Source organism: Acipenser ruthenus, chromosome 3 (genome assembly GCF_902713425.1).
Source record: "Acipenser ruthenus chromosome 3, fAciRut3.2 maternal haplotype, whole genome shotgun sequence".
In the NCBI taxonomy this organism is placed as follows: Eukaryota; Metazoa; Chordata; class Actinopteri; order Acipenseriformes; family Acipenseridae; genus Acipenser; species Acipenser ruthenus.
Genome location: NC_081191.1, coordinates 69,417,550 through 69,435,385, shown reverse-complemented (window position 1 = coordinate 69,435,385; position 17,836 = coordinate 69,417,550). Strand labels below are relative to the sequence as shown.

At 39.1% G+C, this 17,836-nt stretch overlaps 1 protein-coding gene across 4 annotated transcripts in view; it reads left to right on the top strand.

Moving 5' to 3' along the window:
• Positions 1 to 17,836, top strand: part of LOC117394410 (piezo-type mechanosensitive ion channel component 2-like) — a 228,795-nt gene that overhangs the window by 161,972 nt on the left and 48,987 nt on the right. For all 4 annotated transcript variants that reach the window (XM_059015651.1, XM_059015649.1, XM_059015650.1 and 1 more), the window contains exons 8-17: positions 3,800 to 3,968; positions 6,064 to 6,216; positions 7,811 to 7,849; positions 8,951 to 9,089; positions 10,972 to 11,126; positions 13,561 to 13,797; positions 14,318 to 14,438; positions 14,528 to 14,709; positions 14,821 to 14,969; positions 15,449 to 15,622. In XM_059015651.1, coding sequence (XP_058871634.1) covers positions 3,800 to 3,968; positions 6,064 to 6,216; positions 7,811 to 7,849; positions 8,951 to 9,089; positions 10,972 to 11,126; positions 13,561 to 13,797; positions 14,318 to 14,438; positions 14,528 to 14,709; positions 14,821 to 14,969; positions 15,449 to 15,622 — 1,518 coding nt within the window. The remainder of the gene's footprint in view (positions 1 to 3,799; positions 3,969 to 6,063; positions 6,217 to 7,810; positions 7,850 to 8,950; positions 9,090 to 10,971; positions 11,127 to 13,560; positions 13,798 to 14,317; positions 14,439 to 14,527; positions 14,710 to 14,820; positions 14,970 to 15,448; positions 15,623 to 17,836) is intronic.

Below are 17,836 nucleotides of genomic sequence, written 5' to 3'. Positions count from 1 at the left end.
TTTTCCAGTTTTTATTGAAATTTAAGCAGTTCAAGTCCAGTGAATAACCTGAAATGGTACAAAGGTAAGCGGTAAACTGCCAGAGGTTAAAAAAAAAAAGTTTAGGTTACCAAAAACTGAAAAATAATGTACATTTCAGAGTTATACAAAAAGGCCTTTTTCAGGGAACAAGTAATGGGTTAACAACTTACAGCTGTTCTGCAGCAATGGAAGTAAATTAAGCCTTGAAAGTTGATGCTAACAATTCCTACAAGTGTCCCAACTTTTGTTGATTACTTACAAACCCTCTGTCTGTATAAAAGCAGTGTTGGAACAGACTGTGTTACTACACCCTCTTAAGCATTATTTGGACAGTATTGTACTGCAGGAAGTAGTATATTGCTCTCATAATGGTGAGAAAAAGGCAATTAACAAAGGAAGACAGACAGACCATTATAACCCTTAAAAGTGTAGGTCTTTCCTTTAGAGAAATTGCAAAGAAAGCCAAGGTGTCAGTGAGTACAGTTTCCTACACCATCAAAAGGCACTTGGAAACTGGAGGAAACTCTGACAGGAAGAGGTCTGGCAGACCCAAAGCCACAACAGAATCAAAAGACAAGTTTCTGAGAGTCAACAGCTTGCGTGATAGGCGGCTCACAGGACAACAGCTTCAAGCACAGCTTAACACTGGTCGAAGTAAGCAAGTCTCAGTTTCAACTGTGAAGAGAAGACTTCGAGCTGCAGGTTTGACAGGTCGAGTGGCAGTAAGAAAGCCATTGCTAAGATGGCAAAATAAGAAAAAGAGGCTTGCCTGGGCCATGAAGCACTGCCAGTGGACTACTGAAGACTGGAAGAAGGTCTTATGGACCGATGAATCAAAATTTGAAATCTTCGGTTCATCACGCAGGGTTTTTGTACGCCGTCGAGTAGGCGAAAGGATGGTTCCTCGGTGTGTGACACCAACTGTCAAACATGGAGGAGGAAGCGTGATGGTCTGGGGCTCTTTTGCTGGATCCAGAGTCGGCGACTTGCACAGAGTTAGTGGCACCCTGAACCAAAACTGCTACCACAGCATTTTGCAGCGCCATGCAATACCCTCTGGTATACGCCTAGTTGGTCAGGGGTTCATCCTACAGCAAGATAATGACCCAAAACATACCTCCAGGCTATGTCAGAACTACCTTAAAAGAAAAGAACAAGACGGTAGGCTTCAAATCATGGAATGGCCAGCACAGTATCCAGACTTAAACCCCATCGAGCTGGTTTGGGATGAACTGGACAGAAGGGTGAATGCAAAGCAACCTACAAGTGCAACACATTTGTGGGAACTTCTGCAACAGTGTTGGGAAGAACTTTCCGAACAATATTTGATTTCCATTGTAGAAAGAATGCCACGAGTGTGTTCGGCTGTTATATCTGCAAAAGGTGGCTACTTTGATGAGTCAAAAATTTAGATTAAATTTTGTTAAACAAAACGATTCCATGATTTCTTTTTTTATCTCCAATTGTTTATTTGTTCTATGCTTTAATTTCAGAGTACATTGAGACATTAAACTGCGTAAATTTCAATAAAAACTCGAAAAATGGAGGTGTTCTAAAATTTTTGACCGGTAGTATATATATATATATATATATATATATATATATATATATATATATATATATATATATATATATATATATATATATATATATATATATATATATATATATATATATATATATATATATATATATATATATTTAGCTGGGAGTCATTAGAAAATTATAACTAATTAAATTTCCATAGTTGGCACTGAGTGGACAAACTGCAAAAATAAAGAGTAATTATAATTATTCCTTTGAGAGCAAATGCAGGGCTATAGTCGACCTCAGTATTACCCTCAGCTCAGAACAAGTTCCTCCTGAGGAGTTTAAATCAACAAGCGTGTACTAAGGGACATTACCCACTGACTGTAAGTCACATAATGCATTCTCCACTCCACAATACATAATTCATTTTATATGTGTAATTGGCTGAATAAAGCCTGGTTAATCACATACTCAAGAGTCCGCTGTTTTCTCTCCATCTAAGAACGTGCTCGGATTGTACACACACACACACACACACACAAATACACCCCAACCCACCTTAGATGTCTTTTCCGACGTGATAGATTTCTAACTTGTGTTTTTTCTAATATAGTTTTTAAATAAAAATTGTACAGTAACATTGTATGAAAATAAAAGCAAGGTCATCATACAACAATACACTGCTCTGCATAACAATTTATGCCAAAATGGAAGAACCATAAATGACCGATTAAAAGTGGTTGCTGTATAGTGAACTCATGCCAGAGGAGTATTTTGTTTTTGAGAATAAATTCTACTGCCACAAAAGATCAGTCAAATGTATTTGTATTATTATTATTATTTTTTTTAAATGGGACGATGTTCCAGTTCCATTACAATGTAACAATAACCTAAATCATAAACTGGCACTAGTGACAGTCACTTTTTGCATGTCATTCCCTTAGAAACAGAATCCGTAGCACAAAAGAAAACAGGATATCCATGGCAGAATAATAACTTGTCAAATTACAACTAATCGTTTGTCATTCAGACTGGTGTTTTTGAATTATATTTGCTAATGGAGTGTACACTTATAATGACAGAGCACCTTGCAGCAAAAGTCTTTGAGTGAATACTTACAATTGCAAAATAACAGTATTTAAACAGTATAGATTTTCAAGCCTATTATGGTTTTCTTTGGTGTTATTCAAAACCCCAAGTCGGGCAATAATGCCCGCTAATAGGGCTATTAAGCAGACTGTTGTACCTATTACAGTTAAGCCTGGATAATTCTTACAGCTTTCTTTTTTTAAAATCCTGCTGGGACCATTGGGGATTGCAAATCAATCTACTAATGCACTGTTTGAAGGTTCTGTGCAAAAGATCCAGATGCGCAGCTCAACAGCATTATGGGGTGTAATGTTTCTGTTTGCGGAAGGGACTTTTGATGGCATTAAAGACACTTCGAAGTCAAATCCTATTGCAGTAAATGCTCAATTTAACAGAGGTGTCTGGTAAACCACATTATTTTAATGGTATTCAAGCTGAGTTGCCAGCACTTCCTTTTTTATGAAAGCTTCATGATAAATCTTTGGGTCTTGAAGTCTTATCAAATTTTCACATAACAATAATCTAATAGTGTAAATGGCATGTGATGTTGCTGTTTGGGTTGCTGCCTGACCACATGTTAAGTTGTTAAAACAAGGGAACGGTTGAAAGCATATAATCCTGCTGAAGTCAGGGCCTTCTATAGGTACCATCATATACTATTGTAGACCCAGTAGAATGGTATACTTTGCACCTTGTATTTATAGTTATAGTTCATGCATTGTATAAAACATAAAAGATGTATAACACACAGGAATTCTACTAAAATGTGTCAAATTTTAAAAATAACTGTAGATTACGGTTACCAAATATGATGTCTGTAAAGTAGCAAATATGCATAACCAATTGAAGTCACAGAATTTAGAGGTGACTTTAATTATTTCAGTGAGATTTTAGACATTCGTCTTCATGCCTTGTATTCTGCCTGTATGGTTCAACTCAAATCTATTTGGTATTACATGCTGCCTGGTACATTTTGCAGTATAAAAATGTTTGAAGCATCTAAGACGTTGTAATGCAATCTTTTAGCAATTCTGGGTTTGAAGCCCAGATCAGACTAACCCTAGGAGCCTAGGAACACGGAAAATAAGATTCTATATCTCAGGTGTACTGTCATGAGTAAGTAATGTTTTTTTTTTCTTCTTTGTTTTTTTCCGAACAGATTGTTTGGTGTGACACCTGTAATTCAAACCAACTGCTCAGCTACATGGATGATAATATCTCACCCAAATTTGCTGTGGTTTCACTATGTAAATCCTGTCATGCTTTTGGTGCTGTACTACACTCTCGCCACCCTCATTCGACTGTGGCTTCAGGAGCCAATTGAACCGGTAACTTGACAGTCACTGCTCACTGTATTGCACATTCTGTTGTCTTTACTTACAGGGTTATTAAATAAACATATATGCCACGTATGTCTTTTTTGTGAAGTATACATTCCAGTTCATAGCTTTATGTGTCAATCGATTAATGCTCTTTAAATTTGCTGTTGATATTTGCTATTGATTGCTCTTGGACTGATGTAAATCTTTTTTTTCCCCCTTTAGAGCAATGCCTCACTCAAACACACACACACACACACACTCACTCACACATTTTGAGAAAGCATATACTAACAGTTTTACACTTATCATACATGCATGCTTTTATCCTGGTATATTGCTGAAAGAAGTTTGCAAAGCCTATGGTAAATTGTAATTTTACTCTCAGGACCTTCAAATTAAATTGGACTTTTTGTGCTGGTACTGTATTCAGTTTAGTACACCTCATGAGATACAATGTAGTTTAACAGGCCTTATATATGTAATAGGGGTGTAATCCTACGCTAATATCACGATACAATATCTATCACTATTTGCAGTTCACGATATGATATGTATCACAAAACGTGATGTATTATGTACTAGGCTACTTGTATGATGAATAATACGATTAAATGGTCATTTAATGATGGAGCATTTACTTAAAAGACAACAATAAATGGAATGTATAAACCTATAACATTTTTCATTCATGAACCATTTAGTGAACTACAATGAGCTACATTTGTATGTTGTGCTTTTGGTCTTGTGTTACGATACAAACGATGCATACCTCTTATGATACAATCAGCGCGTAAGATTAGCTGCGTATTGGGTGTTTTACGCATTGACAAAAAATATTAATTGCGTATGATATTTACATTTTAATGCATAACGAATACACATAGCAATTTTGCTGCACAGTTTGAGTTTGCATGTTATCAAGCTTCTTATTCTTTGTTGGTTCCCGACGTCTCAATGGTCAATTGTGAATATACTGCATGCAGTAGCTAGAGAATAGATCATAGAAATGCCGGGACAGCTAATTGTAGCCAGCCTGGGAATTGCCAGAAACACGGGACCAGTAAGTCTGGGTTTTCAGTAAAACACAATTTTTTTTAAGTACGGTTGAATCCACTCACTTGTAATGCGTGTTTGTGACTGGTCAATATGCAACTGGATTCTTGTTACTTAGGATTTCTCGGCGCTGTCTTAATCCCCCTCCAATAATCTATCAATTTACCTATCTGCCAACCATATTTTTGGAATGTAAATCTATATAATAAATAGTGTTTGGAGAGAGTCAGGGTGTTTTATATTGCTATAGCAAGGCAATCAATAAGGAATACAATATTATTGTTTCTTTATTTGCATTAGTGCAGATATTTTTTAAATATTACAAATATATAGTATGTGTATGCAAACCTTATATGCATGCAAATAACATTACAGTTTGAATGTAAGGCTGTAGTTAATGCATACACCATAAGTTAGCATTAAAGTATGTACAGTATTTATTGAAAGTACTCATGACTTCAAGGTAATGTTGCATTTTGCTCACCCAAAATACATATTACTCTCATAGTGTCTAAATTGGAGAGTAAATTATTCAGGGACCCAAATTTTATCTGGAGTGCTGGACACGATACATCATATAAAGAAAGAATCACGATTCATCCATACACAATGTATTGATACATCCCTAATGTGTAATGTTTTTAAGCATCCCCATAAGGGGAGCTTCTATGAGTTTATTAACCCGCCACTACCTCCCGTATTACTGCTAATATCTCAGAAACCATTTAAGCTGACAACTTCAATTTTTAAGTGTTGTTGAAACTTTTGGGGGCAAAATCACAGTACCTTTCACTTTGACCTGTGACCTACAATGGCCGCCATATTGGGGTCATGTATCTTTTGGTTTACCGATGATAAAGACTGAACGGTTTGATATATTGACTTCATACTCGATACACAAGTATATTCTGTAATTATCTAGGTCAAATGCGATCACAACAGTCGTACAAGAGAAATTAACCCTTTCCTGACAGTTTTGTTGCAAAGCTGCCGTGGCAACACAGTGCCTAAGCCTTGTATTTCAGAAACAGTGTTTTTTTTATTTAAGATGGACATTGATGAAGAAGAGAATCTGGAACTGGAAGAAGAGAATCTGGAACTGGAAGAAGAGAAAGATCAAGCCAGCAATGAGATTGTGTTGACAGCAGAAAAGAGACGAAGAATGTGGCAAACGGCACACTACGCAACTGAGGAGAGAAAAGTAGGGAACGAACACTGTGGGCCTGCTGCACGTAAAGTATTTGTATGACATTAAAAGACAGTGATACTTTAAGTTTAGAGAACATTTGATAAGGAACAGGGAAATGATGTGGGTTATAAAGCGGGACATTTTTACAACCACTGCTATACTGTACTGCTTTGGTTCTGAAGTCTCTTTTTGTTGGACACCATTGTGTGTGGGCTTGACTGCATGGCTTTTCATGGAAAAGGAGCAGCTTGTGTTTTGATGGTCCTTTTCTTGCTAATAAACAAGACAAGTTAGCCTGCCTCACTGCTTCTCAAAAATGTATCTGTTTTGAATAGTATCCAAAGCCACTTTATCTAATAACCATATAGTTTCCTTTAAAAAGCCATATAAACGTTTACCATAGTAACAACATAGCAAAGTGTAATAAGGCACAGTAAAAGCACAGTAAAGCACAGGTAAGCATTGTAAAGAATAGAGAGTTATGGTAAAACATATTAATATACATGGCAAACCAGGGTAAACTATGCTAACTGCAAAGTATAACCATGGGAAAAAGCATGACACAACTGCAACAATTCCATGCAAAGATCCAGTGGTAAACCTTTATAAGGGAAGGTTTAACTTACCCAAAAAGCCACACATAAAGAACAGCACCATTTTCTTGCATTACTAGAGCTGTTGCTGCAGATGTGGTGCACCCATAACTTTAACTTGAAGCCTTTTGTTCTAGTTTGCTCCGCTGATTTAGATGCTTTTAGTCATGTAGACCCATTAAATGATGGATACTACACTTCCCACTCGATATATCGGTCCAATACAAATCCGCTATATATCAAGGGCCACGATATAGCGAGAGACCCACAGAAAAACAAATAGGCTAACAAATACTGTACAACCACTCCCTCATTTTATCGTGGGCGTAAGAGTCCAATATAAATCCTCTACGCAACCCGCTTTTTCTCATTTTTCGCATAAAAAGCAACACATCGTTTTAATTTGTACTGCGAAGGGTAATTGCTTCTCATCAGCTTCAGTCTCCAATTAATTTCATGAGTTTTCCTCTCCTTTCTCAAATGGACAAACCCGCTGCATTGAAAGAATCCATTCCCAACATAGGAGGCTTGTTGCTAGGGAGCTGACGTCACTGCCCTGTGACTTTTGCTAGTGCGTTGCTGACACACGTGAACATCTCGTTGGCTGGAATAAAAACCGCTTCAGCAAGTAGATATTTAATTTGCTTTGTGTCATTGTGCAATACGTGTGTATATGATAACAGTACGATATTATTGCTTTGTTTTTAATTGTTTTGTATGTTTTTGTTTGTGATGTGCAGTACGAAATAAAACGAACAGTAATTCTAAGTGCCTATATGTATATTGCAGCTAAGGCATACGCAGTTACACAATAAAAATGGCGAGCCAACTCCAGGACCGCGATATATCTGAATCCGCAGTATAGCGAGGGACGATATAACGAGGGGTGGGTGTATTAACAACAGAGTGCTTGCCTATATTGTTTCTGCTTAGAAAGGATAATAAAAATTATAATGTTTTGGGCTTTGCATGTTTCAGCTATAACCTGTATTGCATTGGTTGCTCTTTTTCAGCTTCTTTCTATGACCCAGGATGATTACAACACTTCTGATGTTAGTATAAAACATTTTCTTTTTATATATTTCTCAAAATGAATGGTGAGATATCTGGACTTCAATATGTTTCATGCATGAAAGATTAGTCTTAATTCTTTAACGGTATAATAAACAAGAGTTTTGTTAATGTTGAACCTACCGGAGCCTTGCATTTGCTTTGCTGGAAGCTATATTGATGTGACTTCCTATTATCTGTTACAAAGGGAGTGAATAAAGGGGAGAAAACACGAGTTCCTTGAATGTTATAGTGTTGAGGCAGAGCAGAGGCTTCACAAAGTGAAAATAAAATCTGGAAGACAAAAAGATCAACAACAAAACATCAATCAACTTTCTCAAGCCTTCTTCTATTTAGAGATAAGAACATTCTAAAGTTTTGGACAAACTGTTACAAGTCTGTAATAAAAATAGGTGCTGCCAGACTCCAGTGTTGTCAGCCCCCCTCTTTCTTAAATCACTAAGGTCCAAAAAACAAAACACAAAAGATTATGAATTCATGTTTTTGTCCAGTGTACTGGATTCTCCAACTGGATAAATGGGGCAGCAGTGTGGAGTAGTGGTTAAGGCTCTGGACTCTTGACCGGAGGGTCGTGGGTTCAATCCGAGGTGGGGGACACTGCTGCTGTACCCTTGGGCAAGGTACTTTACCTAGATTGCTCCAGTAAAAACCCAACTGTATAAATGGGTAATTGTATGTATGTAATAATGTGATATCTTGTAATAATTGTAAGGGTGTCTGCTAAGAAATAAATAATAATAATAATAATTTCATCAGAATACTAAGCCTATGTAACTGGGCAGAGGCCGGGGGCAAACCTGATACCACGCACACAGCAAGCAAGTGTCTTAACCACTATGGAAATGACCAGGCTTCTTGAAGGTGTTGGGATAGAGATTTTAACCTTATCTCACCAAAAGGGATCAGAATTCGTAACAGCAGTGTATTGCACAGCACTTCCGGTGACCCGTTCTGCTTCCACATAATTTGTGGTAACATTTTGGTGGTGATGTTAAAAAACGGAAACTATCACCAGTACTTACAAATCTTACTTGTCTAATAGGTACATAACAAGCATTGTGATGTGTCAAATTGTACTACAGGTACTGTTGGTTAAAGTGAATGGAACCCCTGTTGATTATCACAGCATAAACTCAACCTTAGCCATTGAGGACGGCCCAACCAAACTCGATGTGTACTCCACGCCCCAGTATAAGGTCAACAGAGCAGATGACACATCAGGTGAGTTACAGCCTCACTGGATTCACTAGCTGTTAAAAAGTACAGTGCCATGAAAAAGTATTTGCCCTGTATCTGATTTTCTGCATTTTTGCATATTTTTTACACAAATAAATAACACCAAAATAACACCAAAATTTGATACATATTTCATTGATTTATTAAAGAAAGTTATGCAACACCCAATGCCCCCGTGTGAAAAAGTAATCGCCCCCTTAGACTCAATAACTGGTTACGCCACCTTTAGCAGCAATAACTGCAACCAAACGCTTCCTGTAGTTATTGATTAGTCTCTCACAGCACCGTGGAGGAATTTTGGCCAACTTCTCCATGCAGAACTGCTTCAACTCAGTGACATTTGTGGGTTTTCGAGCATGAACTGCTCGTTTCAGGTCCTGCCACAACATCTCAATGGGGTTTAGGTCTGGACTTTGACTAGGCCATTCCAAAACTTTAAATTTCTTGTTCTTCAACCATTCTGATGTAGACTTGCTTGTGTGTTTCGGATCATTGTCTTGCTGCATGACCCAGCTGCGTTTCAGCTTCAGCTCACGGACGGATGGCCTGACATTCTCCTGTAGAATTCTCTGATACAGAGCAGAATTCATGGTTCCTTCAATGATGGCAAGGCGTCCAGGTCCTGATGCAGCAAAGCATCCCCAAACCATGACACTACCACAACCATGCTTGACCGTTGGTATGAGGTTCTTACTGTTTGGTTTTCGCCAGACATAACGGGGCCCATTTTGGCCAAAAAGTTCCACTTTTGACTCATCTGTCCATAGAACATTGTTCCAGAACTCTTGAGGATCATCCAGGTGCTTTTTGGCAACCTTGAGACGAGCATTCATGTTCTTCTTAGTGAGCAATGGTTGGAGCAATGCTACTCTGCCATGAATCCCATTTTACCCAGAGTCATGAACACTGACCTTAGCCGAGGCGAGAGAGGCCTGCAGATCCCTGGATGTTGTTCTAGGGTTCTTTGTGACTTCCTGGATGATTTTACGCCTTGCTCTTGGAGAGATTTTGGCAGGACGGCCACTCCTGGGAAGATTCACTACTGTCCCAAACTTTCTCCATTTGGACAATATGGTTCTGACTGTGGTTCAGTGGAGCCCCAGGGCCTTAGAAATGGCTTTGTAACCCTTTCCAGACTGATAGGCATCAACAACTTTTTTCCAGAGGTCTTCAGGAATTTCTTTTGTTCGTGGCATGATATGTCTCTAGAACCTGTGTGCTGACAACTTCACTCTGATGGTAAGGGCCAAAGTTAGTCAGATTTATATTGGGCAGGGCTGGCCCAAATCAGGCCTGGTTGTTAACCAAAGTACTCAAGCAGCTGACCCTAATTATCCCTTTAATTGGGTTGAGTTAACTAGGGGGGGCAATAACTTTTTCACACCTGAAGATTGCATGTTTGATTACCTTGCACACCAAACAAATGAAAGAAACACCAAACATTGGTGTCATTTTTTCTTAGACTCCCTCTATATACTACTACAACCCACAAAAAAATCTGCTCAAACACAAAGGAGGCTGTGTGGTCCAGTGGTGAAAGAAAAGGGCTTATAACCAGGAGGTCCCCGGTTCAAATCCCACCTCAGCCACTGACTCATTGTGTGATCCTAAGCAAGTCAGTTAACCTCCTTGTGCTCCGTCTTTCGGGTGAGACGTAGTTATGTGATTCTGCAGCTGATGCATAGTTCACACACCCTAGTCTCTGTAAGTCACCTTGGATAAACTTGTCTGCTAAATAAATAAATAATAATAATAATGTGAAAAATGCAGAAAATCAGACAGGGGCAAATACTTTCACGGCACTGTATGTGGTGCTTTACATATCACACTTCCAATACATTTGTTTCTTTGTCCTGACCCCCTGCAGAGAAAAAAGAAGAGGGTGATTATGAGGTTGATGAAGATAATAAAGAAGAGGATGAACCATCAGAAGATGAAGAAAACCCCAAAGTCCACGCTGTGGTTACAGTATTTAGATTTATTATGAAGCAAAGCTACATCTGTGCTCTGATAGCTATGATGGTGAGTAGTCCTTTTTCATTCAGAAGGCCCAATTATTTTGCCCCAATTTTTCTTCCCCAATTTAGAATGTCCAATTACGTCCCCATACTGCAGTAAATCCCCACACAGTTCAAGAGAACTGAAGGTCAGTGGGCGTCCCCCGATCCCACTGCAGGTGTCTGCTTGAGCTCACTAGGCACATGGCCAGTGGGGTCAGCTGTAGTACAAAGACTGCCACATTTGAACATAAAGGATGCGATCCTGCGCTCCCCTGACTGTCTGACTCACCCTGCACACCACACAGCCGTGCTTTCACCAGGAGAGAGAAAATATGAGCACATTTAAAACGTGAAAGAGCCCAGGGAAAGTCAAATACCATTATCTATAACTTCAAACAATCAATCATAGATTCTAAGGTAGAACTTAGAGAAGAAACTCAAACAGACAAAGTTTTTGGTTAGTGTCTTCATTAGTGTAAGACAACATTACTGCCAGATGGTTACAACACAAATAAGATTGTGATAATTTTACTCCAAGGCATACAGCACTAGTAAACATGATCACTGCTTTTAATTACAACCAACAGATTTGGTCAGTGATCTATGTTAACCAGATTTATACAAATAAAAACTATCTGCTGATGTATGGCAGCTTGAAAATGTTATAATTTTACCTCAGAGTTCAAGATTCAGTGTATGTATGTATGTTGTTAATTAATAATACAAAAATAAGTGGCAATACTGTATTTGCTTATAGTCCCATTGTATGATCATTACTGACAGGTGCAGTAGTTTGTAAGTATTAATATTAAATATGATTTGTAAAATTCTGCTCAAATCAATCAGCTGGATACCAGCCGCTCAAAGTCAGCTGGAACAAGATGCTGCTCACAAGCAAGTTGTAATGTTTTGCACAGCTGAGTACCAGTCTGCAGGATATCGATACGTGAGAAAGATAAGAAGTGTTATTATGCCACATTGTGAATTCTCACATACAGTATGCATCTTTCCTGTAAAGTTATATTTGATAATCAGGGCATGCCCATGTGTGGTGCATTTTCTGTTGTCATAGAACATTCTTTTAGATCAGTTTCACTCTTGGCATCTTATTAGTAACTTTCTTTGACCTCTTGCATGTCTGATGCCGTTGGCAGTCTCAAAGTATTACTGTCTGTAAAATAAAATTATAATTTTTTGGCATGAGAATGGATATCCTACCGTAGTCATCATTTATGTGGAAGGTTTGTGTGGTATGTTTAAACCATGCTGCATTACATCAAACGTTAGAAGTTACAGGTTCTCCATTCTTGATTGTGACAGCCACAACATTGTCCAGCTGTGCCGGTTTTGTTTTGCATTACATTATTTTATTTTTTTTATTCTAATCCCATGTTGAAGTACAGTGATACTTTTTACAATTTCATTCCTTTTTTTTTTTTTTTTTTTTTTTAATTTAGTCGTTTCCAATTAGTTTTTTTTTTTATTATTTTCTCCCCAATTTGAAATGCCCAATTATTTTTAGGCTCAGCTCACCGCTACCACCCCTGCGCTGACTCAGGAGGGGCGAAGATGAACACACGCTGTCCTCCGAAGCGTGTGCCGTCAGCCGCCCGCTTCTTTACACTCTGCAGACTCACCGTGCAGCCGCCTCAGAGCTACAGCGTCGGAGGACAACGCAGCTCTGGGCAGCTTACAGGCAAGCCCGCAGGCGCCCGGCCAGACTACAGGGGTCGCTGGTGTGCGGTGAGCCGAGGACACCCTGGCCGACCTAACCCTCCCTCCCCGCGGACGACGCTCGGCCAATTGAGCGCCGCCCCCTGGGAGCTCCCATCCACGGTCGGCTGTGGAATAGCCTGGACTCGAACTGGTGACATCCAGGCTATAGAGCGCATCCTGCACTCTAGCGACTGCTTTTACTGGATGCGTCACTCGGGAGCCCTACAATTTCATTCCTAATATTGTGTGACATCAGGTTGTCTTCAGCTTAATTTTTATTTTATAAAAATCCTATTCAGAACTTGTCAAACCTTAAAAGGAAAAACCTAAATCATATTGGATGATGCTATAAAAAAAATGCATTTTACTTCTTTATATGTGTTAGGTCTACCTGTAGGCATAGAGAGGATGTACCTCAACAAGTACAGTAGACCTTACGGAGTTGTTACTTATAAGACATAGCAGCACCTGTACTGTGAGAGCAATTCTAATTGGCATGCGGAGTGGCTACAGCATGTGAGGTAAAACAGTAAGAAACTCAACTCAGAGGTAAACCCAACCTGGCCGTTAAAATGGTTTCAGGTAGCAAATATCTTACAAGAACAAAATTATTTGATTATTGTGTAAGGTCATCCCATGAAGAATAGTAAAGCATTCACACACATTTTGTTTTTAACATACTGTACATGCAGTCTGCATTATGTTTTCTGTGAGTGTGAATATCACCCTTTTATTTTCAGGCATGGAGCATCACCTATCACAGTTGGCTCACCTTTGTTCTGCTGATCTGGTCTTGCACACTTTGGATGGTCCGCAACAGAAGGAAATATGCCATGCTTACTTCTCCATTCATGGTGTTCTATGGAAACCTGTTGTTGAGTCTTCAGTATATTTGGAGCATTGATGTTGACGAGATTCCGAAAGTTTCAGGAATTTTAGTGAGGAAAGAAGAACCGTTTGCGGAACTGGGATCGAAAGTATGCATCGAGTGCTAATGTCATTCAAATATAGCAATGTCTGTGTTTAATGTCTGTATTTTTTTAATTAGTTCACAAATACATACAGCAGATATCTCAGTAGGTCTGTGAACAGGGGGCACACACACAGGAGACAATTTAGAATGTAGGGTAGGGTCAGTTCAAGCATATCATCTGGTACCTGCTCACATAAGTTTTTTTAGGTAAGCAAGAGGATCTTTTTCGCCTGTCCTTTGAACAGCTGGGATCCAGTGAGTGGAAAGGCAAAGTAGATAAGAGCTGGAAGTTATGAACTATGGCTGAAATGGATTGGATGAAATTCTTTTTAACTGAAGTCGTTCTTGGGAAAGTCAGTCCTAAGAGTAATGCAGTACGGTTGTGGAAAGATCTGTACTTGTATGTTAATTCATATGTAGTATGGTGCTCAATTTCCTGGTGTAAAAATATATTACAAATATATCACAGCTGAAACCAAAAAAAGTATTAATAAAGAATCAAACTGTTGCTCTTATTCCGTTAGATTCTTTGTGCTTTAACATTCTGGTTGCTGCTCCGGCAACACTTGATGGAGAGAAAGGAGAAGTTAGAAGATGAAGGGAATGCTGCTCTCTCTGCCATCAGGGTGGAAAAAGAGGAAAAGGGTAAACTAGGGAAATCTACTGTACAAAATTCACATGGAAATGTCAGTTAGAATAGTCCCTTAAAACAATACGTTGCATTTTTTTTATAGAGGAGGAGGAGGAAGAGAAAGAAATCATGCACGTTCTGGGTAACCTGGTTAAAGCGATGTTTATCAAGTATTGGATCTATGTCTGCGGAGGCATGTTCTTCTTCGTCAGCTTTGAAGGAAAAATAGTCATGTATAAAATTATCTACATGATGCTATTCCTATTTTGTGTAGCACTGTATCAGGTAAATATTGTATACCATATTTTTGCTTGAAGAACTTCTGATAAATCTTTTAGATCTTGAACTAAAGGTTCTCCCTTTCTATTTCAAATTCTTCAATCCTCTTACTCTCAGGTACACTACGACTGGTGGAGAAGAATTTTAAAATATTTTTGGATGTCTGTTGTCGTTTACACCATGTTCGTCCTTATCCTTGTCTACACCTATCAGTTTGAGTCCTCCCCAAGAGTGTGGTCGAACATGACGGGGATGGATGAAGAAAAGTGAGTTTTAGCTTTTCTTGTCAAAACACAGAACCACTGCTTTTTGTCGTGTGATTGATTGTGCAGTTATGAATGAAGCATATGGATTACATGTTTCTGTGTAATACCAAAAGTAATTTAGACGAGTGCTGGACCAGTCTAGAGTGAAAAATGTATGGCTAGGGTTTTATCAACTTATTAACTAAAAAGATTAATTTTTACTTAATGTCTGCCTAATTTGTTTACTGCTACTCTAGTTTTGTAACAGTTGGCTTTTCACACAAAATAGTGCAAATTGCACCACCTCATACATCTGGCCCCCTGTATTGTATGTCTATTACACTAATTATTGTGGTGCCTCTTATATTGCCCACCATGTATTATTTCATTAGGATTGTCAATCCATTACAGTTCCCTACTGTTAAAACAGAAAATACCTAGAATGATTTATTGAGGGCTGTGGATTGAGTTTGGTTTACTTTTTTTCTTGTGCTTTGCAGGCTGAAGGATCTGGGGCTGGAGCAGTTTGGTGTTGCGGAGCTCTTCACTAGGATATTCATCCCAACTTCTTTCTTGCTTGTGTGCATTCTGCACCTGCACTATTTCCACGACCACTTTCTCGAGCTCACAGACCTGAAGACATTGGCTGCCAAGCAGGACAGTACCATTTACAGGTAAAGAACCACCCACGCATCAGTAGTGTAAACCATTCATAAAGATTAATTCCCATATGCACAGAAGAAGCGCCTCCTCAGTGTACACTCTCATTGTGGAAGAGTTACATATAGAAGAAACTATACATTGTATTGGAAATCCTGCAGTCTTTTCCTTATAAAATACAATCAAAATATTATAAAATGCTTTAAAAGTTGTAATATTTCTAGTTCTGTTTGGTCAGTTGCAGGACTTTATAGCCATACATTCCATCTAACACATTTGTGTATCTTTGTTATAAATGAGTCCATATATATATTACAAAGGAATCTTAACATTACTTTACATTCCATTTGCGCCATTTAAAAAATGACACTAGAGCCAGGCCTACGTCCGCACTTTTACATGTATGCACAGGCTTTTCAGCTGTATAAAATCAGGATGACATTTTTTTAGTTTTGAATCTTTGGTGTACTATAGTTCAAGAGGTGGAGAAATATGATCCCTCCCAAAAAAATGTGTGTGCTTCTTTGCTCCACATTTACTTCCCTGACACCACCTTGGTCTTTTCTCTTACAATCCTGCCTCAGAATCCTGGCACAGGGGTGGTTGCATGTGCCAGAAGAATACAACTCTGTTAAGAATAAAAAAAAACTCCTCTTTACTGTATCTTTCTCCTTTTCTCTGCGTTTGCATTGAACTGAGTTTTCTTTTGAAAAAACAGTAATCCAGTTACAGACAAATGGCCCATTCTTTTGGTGGGTATGTATTTGGAAAACAAGTCAATTTATTATCACATAAAACTAATAGAGTTTTTGGGTTCTGGACCTTACAGATCACTTTGGACTTGTTCAGGGGACATGTCTAAAAGGGTTGTCTGTGTACATGATTGGAAAGTAATTAAAATAAAACCAGTGGTCTGCTGTGCAAAGTGGTAAGGTGCCATAGAAAGCACAGCTCACCGCTACCACCCCAGCGCTGACTCGGGAGGGTGAAGACGAACACACGCTGTCCTCCAAAGCGTGTGCCGTCAGCCGACCGCTTTTTTTCACACTGCGGACTCACCATGCAGCCACCCAAGAGCTACAGCGTCGGAGGACAACGCAGCTCTCGGGCAGCTTACAAGCAAGCCCGCAGGTGCCCGGCCAGACTACAGGGGTCGCTGGTGCGCGGTGAGCCGAGGACACCCTGGCAGACCTAACCCTCCCTCCCCTGGGGCGGCGCTCGGCCAATTGAGCGCCGCCCCCTGGAGGCTCCCGTCCTTGGTTGGCAAAGGAATAGCCTGGACTCGAACCGACGAAGTCCAGACTATAGGGCACATCCTGCACTCCACGCGGAGTGCCTTTACTGGATGTACCACTCGGGAGCCCCAGCACAGTTGTTTTTACTGAATGTAATGTCATCACTTGAAAAGATGTATCAGTTGAACCATCAGTGAGGAGTAAATGTAGACTCTGTAGACATTGCAGACATTCTCCAGCTCCAAAAAATGAATGTTTTTATCACACATACAAGAAACTAGAAAAATAAACTCAGCACAGACCAATGACTTAATAGCAGTTCAATGTGTCACTTTTATTGTGGACTGTTTTCTCCATGTATTATGCAAGTTCCAACTTAAACCCTCAGCAAAGCAAAGTATAAAATATGTACCATAGGCTGTAAAGCAATGCAGTATTCAGAACACTATCTTCAAGTTAATGTATAGTTTGCAGAAGTACCATATATTGGCAACAGGTTGTGGGCAGCAAGGTTCCTGAAGTTTGTTTTAATCTGTTATGTACCTTGTTTGTGTTGTGATAAGGGAGAAAGGGGAGTGGGACATCATGTACAGTGTGCCAGGACTAGCTGATGCCACCAGCTTCTCAAGACCTAAGTGTATCCTGTCATTACAGTGTATCTTTTGTTCTGCTCTCTGATCTTTTTTATCAAGCCTTATTAACCCATTGCTCCGTGTTTGTTTTTCATGATCTCTTTAACCTTTTCTTCTGTCTCCATTTCTCCATTGCCATGCCATTTCATATTTCATCTCATAGCCATGCCAAAGTCAATGGTCGTGTTTATCTGATAGTTAATAGGTGGGTACTCACTCCTTTTCTCTCTGTCATGGATGCCCGTTGAAGCTGCTTGCAAAAAATAAATGTTCCCTATTGTCAATATAAAGATTATATATGTGTTTGTGTTTTCTCACATTAAAAAAAAAATACATTTATTCTCATCAGTAGAGGAGATAT